At 39.1% G+C, this 13,198-nt stretch overlaps 2 protein-coding genes across 2 annotated transcripts; both read left to right on the forward strand.

Moving 5' to 3' along the window:
• The first annotated feature begins 336 nt into the window (after positions 1 to 336).
• LOC110111329 (apoptosis-inducing factor homolog B) lies at positions 337 to 3,286 on the forward strand. Its single transcript, XM_020843146.2, has 4 exons — positions 337 to 579; positions 807 to 1,063; positions 2,205 to 2,653; positions 2,743 to 3,286. Exons 1-4 carry the CDS (start codon positions 461 to 463, stop codon positions 3,001 to 3,003), a joined length of 1,086 nt encoding a protein of 361 aa, XP_020698805.1. The 5' UTR covers positions 337 to 460; the 3' UTR covers positions 3,004 to 3,286.
• A 2,645-nt stretch (positions 3,287 to 5,931) lies between these two features.
• On the forward strand, positions 5,932 to 12,490 carry LOC110111544 (apoptosis-inducing factor homolog B). The gene is made up of 4 exons (XM_020843464.2): positions 5,932 to 6,249; positions 10,557 to 10,813; positions 11,097 to 11,548; positions 12,097 to 12,490. The coding sequence occupies exons 1-4, from the start codon at positions 6,134 to 6,136 to the stop codon at positions 12,355 to 12,357; spliced, it is 1,086 nt and encodes a 361-aa protein (XP_020699123.1). The 5' UTR covers positions 5,932 to 6,133; the 3' UTR covers positions 12,358 to 12,490.
• Positions 12,491 to 13,198: the final 708 nt, after the last annotated feature.

A 13,198-nucleotide genomic window follows, 5' to 3' on the forward strand; every position in this document is an offset into this window, starting at 1 on the left:
AATATTGATAATTATTCAAAATGATTTTTTTTTTCATATTTGTTTATAACAGAAATATTTTTTTGTTAATACTTTAAATAGCTATTTTTAAATTTTATATACTAAAGTATTATAGAAATAAAATTAAATAATTAAATATTCGGTATATAAATATATACAATTTTAGTATTTATAAGTAAAATTTTAAATGATGAATAAATAAAATTTATTTTTAAAATATTTAATATATGCAAGATTAATTAAAAAATTTGGCAATAATTAGCTGGCATCCACTTTTACTTTTTTTTACTTAAGAACGTCCGCGTATAATTGTATAAATATAGCCATCGGCAAAATAAGTCCCAGTCGTTCTCTCACCCGTTCTGCAATCTCTTTCGAGCTCAAGTCGGCTTCTTCTTAGTTTGCTCTCTGTCTCCCTTATTTGTATCTGAATCGAGTTGATTTGGATTAGCACCGCGTCATGGCCGAAGGTGGAGCTGAGAAGTCGAAGAGGGTGGTTGTTGTGGGCGGCGGGATCGGCGGAGGCTTCATCGCGAAGATCCTGCAGTCGTCACAGAACGAAGTAACCCTTATCGACCCGTATGGATCTTTTCCCTTCTTTTGTAAACTCAACTTTTGATTGTTAATTTGTTAGTGTGATATATGCTTCTTTTGTAAACCCACTTATTTGTCTCTGAATCTGCACTATGTTCTGTGTTTTTTATGTTTCATGGCAAAATCATTATGAAATTGTATTCCATGATGTATATATTACTTTCCCCTTCCTGCTTCTTTCTGATTTTTGTTTTCGTCTATTCGTATTACAGCAAAGAATACCTTGAGATACCATGGGCACAGTTGAGGTCAATGGTAGAACCATCATTTGCAGAAAGAACGTTGATAAAGCACTCTGAGTACTTAACTGGTGTTACAATCGTCTCATCACATGCAACGAATGTAACTAATCATGAGGTCCAGACAGCAGATGGTCGAACATTTCCATACGATTATCTTGTCGTGGCTACTGGCCACCCGGGTTCTAATAAAGTAAACATAAAGGATAGACTCAGCCATTTTCAGCAAGGCATGTATCTCTAACACCTTTTTAGTTTTAATTTAAATATGCAATATTTGACATGGAAGCAACATGGAGTTCCACCCAATCTATTTGCTTTACTTATTTGAACTTATTCATTTATTTTTCTTATGTTTATATTTTGTCAAATGGATTAAATAGTCTTTGAGTTTACCCTTCCAATCCCAATTTTAAGAGATTGTTTGGTTACAATCAGGATTCTCTTGTAAATCCAGATTTAGTAAAGCTTGAGATGGTTCAAACCTGAAAATTGTTTGGTATGGTAACTATTAAATCTTGGTAAATCATGAAAAAAATCTTGGCTATTTGCTTCATGATCTAAGATTTGTGAGAACTAGAAATCCTTAAATCCATTAAATCCTATGAATGTTGGGATTTAATAAATCATGGATCTGATCAATAACGTGCTTGAATGGAATTAATAAAAATAGGTTTTTTTGAAAAGATACGAGTGTCAAGCATTTGAAAAAAGCTGTACCATGAGGGCAGGTATCACCAACACCACTTGTATTTCAATCTAAAAGTCCCGCGTGATAGTTGGCATCTATATTAGTAATTTTGTGTGCCACTTCAAATAAATAGTACCTGGGGTCTTCTAATGAATTTAACTATGGAGAATATGACAAATCGCATACTTACTAAATTTGTTTACAACCCAGAGTCTTCCAATTTGTCCTAATATAGTACTATGTAGGACTAATTTCTTACCATTTTTTTCCTGACAAGTTACATCGGTTGTATGTATTCTTCTTGCAGTAGTTAGTCTTCTCTTTTCAAAATGTTTATAAAGTTTTAGAGAGAATAACTTCCCTTCTATCTGCAGCTGTTCTGATTTTGATGAGCCTTGCCATAACCATTGTCTTGTTATTTGACTTAATACGTAGTCACCACTACCTTCTATGTCGTTATCCTCATCCTCATGTAAAGGAGTGTTGTAATTGCCTTCTTATTTGACCTAATAGATGTAGTTAACTCCAGTCTCATAAATGCATACAAAAATTTAGTAATTTCCATTATATTTAAGTTTCATTTCTATGTTGTTGTATTTTTCTTGCTGCAATGTCATTGTTTTATAGCATGCTAAAATTATTTCTATCTTCTTATTTGAACTTTTTTAATTAATTTATAGATTATGAGAAGATTAAGTCATCAAATTCCATTTTAATCATTGGCGGTGGTCCAACTGGTGTTGAGCTCGCTGGAGAGATAGCAGTTGACTTTCCGGAGAAGAAGGTGACCCTTGTCCATAAAGGGTCAAGGTTAATGGAGTTCATAGGCCCAAAAGCATCCAGAAAGACATTCAATTGGTTGGTTAAAAAGAAGGTGGAAGTGATTTTGGGACAAACAGTTGACCTGGAGTCTTTGTCAGAAAGTGGAGTTTATGTGACATCAGGCGGAGAGAAGATCTCTGCTGATTGTCATTTTGTTTGTGTGGGCAAGCCAGTGGCTTCATCATGGCTGCATGATTCTATCTTGAAGCAGTCATTGGATAATAAGGGTCAGTTAATGGTAGATGCAAACTTAAGAGTGAAAGGCAGAGATAACATTTTTGCTGTTGGAGACATTACTGATGTCCCTGTAAGTATTTCTTGTGAAAATTTTCCATTTTAACTATTCTGCAATGCCTCTTCTTCCATATCTGATACGCTCTTCCATTACCTCCACAGGAGATCAAGCAAGGTTTCCTTGCGGAGGGTCACGCTTCAGTGGCGGCCAAGAACCTGCAGTTATTGATCAAAGGGGCTCCTGAGAAGAAACTTGCGACATATAAGGCTTCCCCACCAATTGCGTTAGTTTCATTAGGAAGAAAGGAGGGAGTTGCTCAGTTTCCTTTTGTAACACTCTCTGGTTGTTTGCCAGGGAAGATCAAATCGAAGGATCTGTTTGTGGGCAAGACAAGAAAGGCCTTGGGGCTTAAATCCGCGTAAAGGAATCGTCATAGTTGCTCTGGAGTTCTAAATAGTTTTTTGTGCTTGTATTTTTAGTTAAAATGTTTATGTTTTGTCTTCCTGTCTTCTGCTTTCATCGCTATTGTTTTTCAGATGTCCGAGGCTTTGGCGCCTACTTTGTCACTATCATCAATTGAGTGTTGCTTGTTACATTTCAGCTATGTAAAGTTTGTTTTCTGCATATATGTGATCATCAAAATAGTCTGTCATCGTATACAAATATGTGATTTCTATAAATTCTTCATTTCTTAAGTTCTTCAAACATGCTCATCTTTTCATGTTCTTTGCTAATTATTATCCTGCTTTTTTTAGGACTTTTGAGTGCCAATGAACTTACTTTATTATGTGTGATTGTTAGTTATTATTATCCAATTTTTCTTTCTTTCAGTTTTTCTTGTTTTTTCGGTAGTAGAAAGTTAAATTTGCTGTTTAGTGTTCTTTAGATTCTTGTGTAGTCATCTTTAGCTACAGAGTTCGTTTTTAGCTTTAGCATTGATGTGTACAACCACATCCAAAAACCCGGCTCAAGCCAAGCCATCTTGGTTCAAGTTAGCCAACTTTATAAGGGACTCATCACTCTCCCTAAGAACTCACGAAAGAAGGAGAATACATATATGGAAACTTTTTGTTATCAAGAAAACAATTGATAAAATGTTTCAAATAAAGTCTAAGGGGCTGTTTGGTAGCAGGATTTAGGCCGGATTTGAGGCGAATTTGAGCGAAATCCAGCCAAACGGCCTAAAATGCAAAACTAAATCTCACAGCAAGTGAAATCCGGGATAGACGGAAAATTCCGCCGATTCGAGCGAAATCCGGGATTTCGGAAATCCTATATTTTGCGGGATTTACGAAATCCAGGCGCTAGAGTAAGAGTCCTTGGATAAATCCTGCTTTATAGCCAAACAGTCACACATGATTTAACTGGATTTATCATAAATGTTACCAAACAATTTTCAGGATTTAACCCTTCAGGATTTCTTAAATCCGGGATTTGGAGGATTTGCGAAATCCTACTTAAATGAAATCCTACATTCTACCAAACAGCCCCTAAGTGTGCATTTGAGTGGCAACTAGACTGGGCGTGACTGCCGACCGGCGAGTGGGTGGCGTTCAGCTATTTGGGCACGAAGAGAGCGACTAGCGTTCGGACTTTGGGCTTCTCTCTAGTCTCTTCTGCTTCCACCCGTTAGCGTGTGAGAGGATAGCAGGAGTTGAATACAGCCTGGCGCAGCAAGATAGTTAATACATTAGGATGAAAAAAGCAAAAAACAAAAAAAATAATATTTGGTTTATTCTGTAATTAATGTATAAATAAATGAAATTAATTTTATGATATATTATCAAAGTGGCTGACTCAATGGGGGACGTACCCCCAGCGTCCCCATGTTACATCCACCCCTGAATAGCTTTATAGTATATATATGAAAGCAAAATAATAAAAAAATTGTCCCATGTAGATCCAAAGGCTTGGTTTAGGGTCCTTGCGGCGACTTTTTTCTGTTTCTTTAAACAATTTTTTATTTAAATTTTTTATTAAAAAACTGCTTTAGAAGCAGTAAGAAAGTTGCCCAAACGAAGCTTAAATCTCTTTGCTAAGCTATATTGTGGCTTCTCAAATGCGCTCATCTTTTCATGTTCTTTGCTAATTATTATCCTGCTTTTTTTAGGACTTTTGAGTGCCAATGAACTTACTTTATTATGTGTGATTGTTAGTTATTATGATCCAATTTTTCTTTCTTTCAGTTTTTCTTGTTTTTTCAGTAGTAGAAAGTTACATTTGCTGTTTAGTGTTCTTTAGATTCTTGTCTAGTCATCTTTAGCTACATAGTTCGTTTTTAGCTTTAGCATTGATATGTACAACCACATCCAAAGCTCGGCTCAAGCCAGGCCATTTTGGTTCAAGTTAAGCCAACTTTATCCTAGCTCAAAAAGGACTCTTCAGTCTCCCTAAGAACTCACCAAAGTAGGAGAAAACATATATGGAAACTTTTTCATTATCAGGAAAACAATTGAGAAAATGTTTCAAATAAAGCCTAAGTGTTCATTTGAGTGGCAACTAGATTGGGCGTGACCGCTGACCGGTGAGTGGGCGGTTTTTGGCTGTTTGGGCACGAAGAGAGCGACTAGCGTTCGGACTTTGGGCTTCTCTCTAGTCTCTTATGTTTCCACCTGTTAGCTTGTGAGAGGATAGCGGGAGCGGGATACAGCCTCGTGTGGCAGGATAGTTAATACATTAGAATGAAAAAAGCAAAAAAAATATTTGGTTTATTCCATAATTAATGCATAAATAAATGAAATTAATTATATGATATATTACCAAAGTGGCTGACTCAGTGGGGGACGCACCCCCAGCGACTAGCGTCCCCACGCTACATCCACCTTTGCATAACTTTATAGTATATAAATTTCTAAAAGACGAGAGAAAATAATAATCAAACAAAAATCCTGATATGAAAAGCAAACTAATAAAAAAATTGTCCCATGTAGATCCAAAGGCTTGGTTTGGGACGGCTTTTTACTGTTTCTTCAAACAATTTTTTAGTTAAATTTTTTATTGAAAAATTGATTTAAGAAGCAGTAAGAAAGTTGCCCAAACAAAGCTTAAATCTCTTTGCTAAGCTATATTGTGGCTTCTCAAATGCCACCTTTTATTCAAAGTATGTAAAAAAAAATCCTTGAATTTCACAAATGGGTCGATCCGAATCCGAATTTTTTTGGGTTGGGCCCAGATCGGATTTCAGGTCGTGTAAAAAATGGACTCCCCTATTGTTAGGCTAAACTTAGACCAATTTCGTTAATCTGACTCACGCGGTTCGCCAGCCATGCGCGCACTTGTTCACGCCCAAATTTCATCCTCATATATATTTACGACTATTCCCACTCGTTTGGAAGGACAAAAAAATAAGCTTCTATAAATATTTTTAAGAAAATCGTATAGATGGCGCTGCGAACCAATCGCGATTCGTGAGGGCTTGCTCTTCCCGGTTGCAAGTTGTCATCCCTCCCATTTCGGAATCCCTCTCAGGCTCACCTCTTCTTCTCTCTGATTCGGCTTTTCTTTTTATTTAATTTCTCTGTGAGTCGAGTTGATTTGGATTAGCACGGCACTATGGCCGTGAGTGGAGTTGAGAAGTCGAAGAGGGTGGTCGTTGTGGGTGGTGGGATTGCCGGAGGCATCATCGCGAAGACGCTGCAGTCGCGGAGCGAAGTAACTCTTATTGATTCGTATGTATCTTTTTCTTTATTTTTGAAACTCATATATTGATTGTTTTCCCCTTATTTCTTCGTTTGTACAACGCTTGATTATAGGATTTTAGTTTTGGGCTTTCCGGCGTGTTATTTAATATTAGAGGTCGATCGCTCTCAAGCCAATTGATCGTTTTATCATTTTTCTCCTTACTTTTGGAACATCTTTGGTTGAAATTTGCTATTTGGGAGGGAGAGCCATTTCTGTGAATTGTGGCGTTAAATGGTACTATCTTGCATCCTTTGCTATGTGGTATGCATTTGTTGCGTCCTGGAATGTTGGTGGCGATAGAGAAATATATTGTTTAACATCTTAACTTTGTACGAAGATCCAACACGCAATCAGATAAAAGAGATGGTGTAATGTTCATAAGAGACACCAGAGTTTTTACGTGGAAACCCCTGAAAAGGGGGCAACATCACAGGGTTTGGCCCAATTTGAATGAATCCACTAGTGTTTGCAATCAATTACAAATTAGGCCCTTCCTTGGTGGGAAGGCTTTGGTTTGATGTAGCAAATATACATCATATAGAGTGCATTACACAGTGGAAATTAGAGGAACAAACATTGATTTGTTCGTTTGGTTGGTGGGACCATAGTTGGCAGGCAACGAAGGTCGGAAGGACTGTAGTCGGCGGGCGACGGAGGTCGGGAAGATCATTGTCTGGTAACGGGGGTTGGAAGGACCAAATTCGACAGAGGAGGTCAAAAGGACCGTAGTCGATGGAGGAGGTTGGAAGGACCATAATCGGTGGGCCATAGAGTTTGAAAGTCGAGTGATGGACTAATGTTTGGCGTCGGGTAAAGGTTTGACGAAACTCTGGCTACGGGCGAAAGTCCGGCGATGGGCGGAAGTCTGGTGACGGGCAGAAGTCCAACTTTGAGTACAAATCCGACGAGGGTCGGCAGCCGCATGGAAGTCCGACGACAGTCGGTAACTACGCAATGGTTCGACGACAGTCGGGCTGAAGTCCTGTTACGATCGCAACCGAGTGGTGGTCTGACGACGGTCAGGCTAAAGTCTGGAGACGATCGGTTAATGTCGAGCTTGTTCACGAACTTCAAATGATGTTGTTCGCGAACATAAATGAGCTGAACGCATTAGTGTTCAAGTTTGTTTATTTAAGAATCGAGTATTTAAAATATTGTTCAAGTTTTTTTGTTTATTTAATTAAACGATCACAAACAAGCTTTAATCGAACCGAACAACGAGTAGCTCGTCGAACGTTTGGTTCGCTTACAGCCCTAGGTGGAAGTCCAGCGGCGTTAGGCGTACGGGTGGAAGTTCGATGGCCGTCGGCCGCCGGGTGGTGGCCTAGCTACGGTAAGACTAAAGTCCAACGGCAATTAGTGGCCGGGTGGAAGTCCGGTGATAGTCGACAGACTGATAGTGGTTCGACGATGGTCGGGTTGAAGTTCGGCGGCGGTCGGTGGTCGAGTGGAATTTTGGCGGCGGTCGGCGGCAGAGTGGAAGTCTGGCATCGGTCTGCGGACTGTCGGTGGTCCGACGACGATCAGATTGAATTCTAGAGACGGTCGGTAGTTAGGCGGTGGTCCGACGACGGTCGGCGGCCGGGTGGTGGTCCCACGCCAGTTGGGTTGAAGTCTGGCGGAGGTCAGCGGCCTGGTGGAAGTCCGGTGGTGATCGGCTGCCGGGTGGTGGTCCGACGAAGGTCGGGTTGAAGTCCGGCGACGGGCTTGGCCGGGTGGAAGTCCGACGGAAGTTGATGTGGGTTCTCCAATGTTGATGTAGAAGCTTTCTCCAATCTTTAGCCCAAGGTCCCCTTCATGTCGAAAGTGGGGGTCTATTTATAGATTTTCATGAGTGACACACCCCGTAAATATAGAGAAGATTCGAGACAGGTTCAAAGTGCTCCATTCGATGACTCGTATTGATTCCCCATTTCTCCCGATCATAGTGAGTTTTTCAACTGTCTAAGTGCCTTAACGATGTCAGAATTCAGCAATTTTGGGCTCGTTAAATTCGTCTCGCCGAGCCGCTCAATTTGACTATAAGCATGCTATATTTGAATATCATTTTGTCATTCAAATAATATTTTAACCCTTCCAAATGTGGTCCAGGCCCCCGATTTGGACCCATTTGGGCTTGGGTTTGACCGATTTTGGTGTCGTTTGGTTCTTCTCTTTGAGCTGTTCAGTTTGACTATAAGTTTGCTGAAATTGAAATTCAGATGAACCCAAATTTAATTTTGAATGTTTCCAACTTGAAAATGTATCGAGATTCGTGCTCGACCAAAGTAATTTTCGATGACGTATCACATCTAATAAACTTGATGTTCATAGCTTAACTGGTATGCACGAGCTGTGAACACTCAATTAACTGTATTTTCAATAGAACTCCATTCGTAATCTAGCCACGGGAGCATAGTGTTGCTGCATTTTGTGTTGGGATAGGCAAAAATTATGCAAATTTATACGAGCAAGAGCCACCACAAACAAACTGGAACAAAGCAGCAACTTAACGCATAATCAGAGTAAGTGTTAGTTTGTGTGGAATATGATTTTGTCGAGAAATTGGGTTGTATTGTTGTCTTAGACCTCGGTCAAACTTGTAGGGGGTTGTAGGGGGCAGCACTTTCCCTATAGGGTTCGGGGCTTTGCCCCCAAAAATTTTTCCTCCTAATAGTTGTATGGTACTGAGGCGTTATAATATCTTGTTGGAGACATAAATTAGAGCGATTTCTCTCAATTTTCATAGTGAATTTTTTGATGTGGTGTGGCTCCATGATTTTTTTTCTCAATTTTGAATTTTTCTACATAAATTATGGTGAGCAAATGATTGCAAATATTAGGAGTCAGTGGTTAGTATGAGACTCGAACAGGAGTCAACACTCGAGGAGGAGGCCCCTATCTCTTTTTGACCTTTACAATTGTTACCTTATCATGGACTTGAAGACCAACCAACCACTCCTTGAGAGGCCATGTCTTGATTTTCTTTATGCAGTTCGCCATCTTCCTTCCAGCAAGATTACATTAGCCAACTTTATTTTAATCTCTCTGCCGTTAGTTCTTAATCTCTAGCATCACCACCTCAATCACCCGTCTTCTTCATCACTAGACTACTTTAGTCAAAAGAAACTCATATTTATGTATTTCTTTTCCACTATATTCATGTAATTCGGGTCAAAGTTTTAAGAGTCATGTTGTCTTTTAAACCCTCTACATCTCATATATATAAAGCTATTGTGTGACCTTCCCCAACTCCTTTACATGATTTCAAATATTATATTATTTCATAGATGATTACATCCGATTTTGCTGGCTCTATCCGATGCTCCTTGAAGATGAAACAATTGCCAAATTTGTTCAATTTTAAATTGTGGTGGTATAATAATTTCAGACTTTCATTAAATTTCTCCGCATAGAGGACGATCGAGAATATACCAATAAAACCTTTCAAAGCTTACTCTCCAATTGGAGCATTATTCATTAATTCATATGTCCCTATACCCCTAAGCAAAATAGGTTTACTAAGCAAAAGCATGCCATCTTATTGAAACTATTAGAACACTTCTCTTTGATTCAAAACTTTCATCTCATTTTGGGTTGATGCATTACTCATTTTACCATATCTTATCAATGTCTACCCTCACAAATCACCAAAATCATCATATGAACTATATCTATTGCTTTTCAGATAGCAACCATAAAAATATAAAAATAATAATAAAAAAAAATATGAACTATATCTGAAACAACCTAAGTATACTCATCTCAAAATTTTTTGATGCTAATGTTTTCCATGCTTCGACCATATTTGGCTGATAAATTAGCTCCCAAATCGACAAGTTGTGTATTTTTCAGTCATGCCTTCTTACAAAAAGGCTACATATGTTTTGATCCATGTAATATCAGGTTTCTTTCTCTCAAAATGTCCTATTTAATGAGAATGTTATTCCTTTTGCTACTTCAACTGCTCAATCTTCACTATCACCATTTCAAGACTATACATCATGATTGTGTATAATTATAATACCAAAATTACGAGCTAGATAAAACATACCCTCTTTATGAAGAGACATTCTAGGGCAGCCAAAATATATAATAAAATTCTCACCTAATGAAATAATCACAAATATTGAATACTTCAATTAAGTCCGCATAACGTGTTTTTATTGTAGGGCAAAAATTATGATCCACATCTTAATATTTTGTGATATCATCTAGACTTAAGAAAAAAGTGAGCATCTCTACTATTCCTTGATGTATATATTAATTCATCCTTCATGTTCCTTTCTGATTTTTTAATCTATTTGTATTAAAGCAAGGAATACTTGGAGATACCATGGGCACAGTTGAGGTCAATGATAGAACCATCTTTTGCAGAAAGAACATTGATCAAGCACTCTGAATACCTAACCAATGCTACAATCATCACATCACATGCAACCAATGTAACTAATCATCATGTCCAAACAGATGATGGCCAAACATTTCCATTCGATTATCTTGTGGTAGCAACTGGACACGCAGGTTCTACCAAAGTAAACAGGAAGGATAGACTCAAGCATTTTCAGCAAGGTATGTATATAATTCCTTCCCAATTTTAATTTTACTAAACTTAATTGGTTATGGAAGCAAACTTGGGAATTTTATCCAATCCCCAATTTTTTTATATAATGAGCACTCACTCATTATATAATAAAGTTTTGTAATTGTCTTATCACCTAATCTAGTAGATAAAGTTTACTCTCACGAAGGCACATAGGAAAAAGTTTATGACATTCTATTTATATTTCAAGCTTCTAGTTTTATAATGCTAATATTTGTCTTTTCGTAATGCAATTTTGTAATTGATTAACAGATTATGAAAAGATTAAGGCCTCGAACTCCATTTTAATCATTGGTGGTGGTCCAACTGGGGTTGAGCTTGCCGGAGAGATTGCTGTTGATTTTCCGGAGAAGAAAGTGACCATTGTTCATAAAGGGCCTAGGTTAATAGAATTCATAGGCCCAAAAGCATCAAGAAAGACATTCAATTGGTTGATTAAAAAGAAAGTGGAAGTGATTTTGGAACAAACGGTTGATCTACAGTCCATATCAGAAGGAGAAGGAGTTTATGTGACATCAGATGGAGAAACCATCTCTGCTGATTGCCATTTTGTTTGTGTGGGCAAGCCGGTGGCTTCATCATGGCTACATGATTCTATCTTGAAGCAGTCCTTGGACAAGAAGGGGCGGTTAATGGTTGATGCGAACTTGAGAGTGAGAGGTCGCAATAACATTTTTGCCATTGGAGACATTACTGACATCCATGTAGTATTTCTTTCCCAAATTCTTTCTTTAAGGCACATACAATTTGAAAATTCGAGAATTGTTTTCATGAAAAACAATATTGTAGACTCAAGAAAAGTCTTAGGGGGTGTTTGGTATATGATTGGATTCAATTTTAGTAGGATTTACTAAATCCCGTAAATCCGGATTTAGTAAATCATAGGCTCATAAATCCTAAAAAGTGTTTGGTATGACAAATTTTAAATTCTGTAAATCCAAAGGAGATGTTTGGCAACATATTACACGGGCGCCGCGGGAAGAAGTTCTGCAACTCGTTAAATCCGAATAGGAATGGGATTAGGATTTAGACGGATTTACCGGATTTATGCCATAAATCCGTAAATCCTGGATTTACGGATTTGCCGCGGCGCAGATTGCGTTTGGCTGGATTTTCGCTAAATCCTACTAAAAATGACTTACAAATCCGATACCAAACACCCCCTTAGCATATTAATTTTTGGGCTTCTTCGCCATGTTTACTTGCGCAATGCTCTGTTCCCATATCTCATATGCTCCGCATACTTTGACAGGAGCTCAAGCAAGGATTCGTTGCAGAAAAGCATGCTTTAGTGGTGGCCAAAAACCTGCAACTATTGATGAGGGGAGCTCCTGATAAGAAGCTTGAGACATATACTCCTTCGCCGCCCATTGCAATGGTTTCCTTAGGAAGAAAAGAGGCAGTTGCTCAGTTTCCCTTTGGCACGCTTTTTGGATGGGTTCCAGGGTTGATTAAATCGAAGGATCTATTTGTGGGCAAGACAAGGAAGACCTTGGGGCTTAAATCCACATAAATGAGTTAAATTTTATTGTAAAAATGATCTTTCAAGTCATATTGAATATGAAATTTCTCAAAATTGCTCACTCCAGATGTTCTTCAAACATCATCTCTTCACTTTATAGACTAATTAGTTCCTAAATTTTGAAGTTTTGAATGGCATTGATTGTACTTCAACTTGTTTGATGCACTATTATTTCTTTTGTAGTTAAGAATATCTACAAAGCACGCTGTACAAGTTCTTCAACACAGTTGGAGATAGACCTGTCAATATTGGACCCGACCCGAAAATTTTGGATTTGGGTTGAACTGAACCCGAAGCGGGTCGGTTTCGGGTCCGGAAAACCAACCCATTTGCAAAAACGGGTCGGGTTCGGGCTGACCCGGCAACCCGGGAATAACCCGAAATGACCTGAAAAAGACCCTACTCGTTTTGCCTGCCTCTGGTTCCCCGCCTGCCCGCCCATCCGGATGCCTGGTCTGCCCGCGTAGCCCTCGTGGCCTCATGCATCGAGCCGTAGCTGTTGCCCGTGTGACGCGCCAGCGCCCACGTCGCATCGCGACATCGCATGCCGCTCCAGCGCCTACGGCTGCATCGAGCCTGCCGCCGCCCAGCTGGCCGCTACAGCTCCGAACGCCTTTGCCAGCTGCCGGCTACGGTGCTGCCCGTTGAACCTGCCGAACGTCGTTGTCGCAACCTCTGCTCGCTGAACCTGCCTAAACGGGTCGGGTTGACCCAAACCCGAAGCGGGTCAAGTTCAGGTCAGGAAAATCGACCCGTTTGTAAAAACAGGTCGGGTTGACCCGAACCCGAATAGTGTCGGGTCAATTTCAGATTTTACCCGAAACCGACCCGT

Source organism: Dendrobium catenatum, unplaced genomic scaffold, assembly GCF_001605985.2.
Source record: "Dendrobium catenatum unplaced genomic scaffold, ASM160598v2 fragScaff_scaffold_1199, whole genome shotgun sequence".
NCBI classification, from domain to species: domain Eukaryota; kingdom Viridiplantae; phylum Streptophyta; class Magnoliopsida; order Asparagales; family Orchidaceae; genus Dendrobium; species Dendrobium catenatum.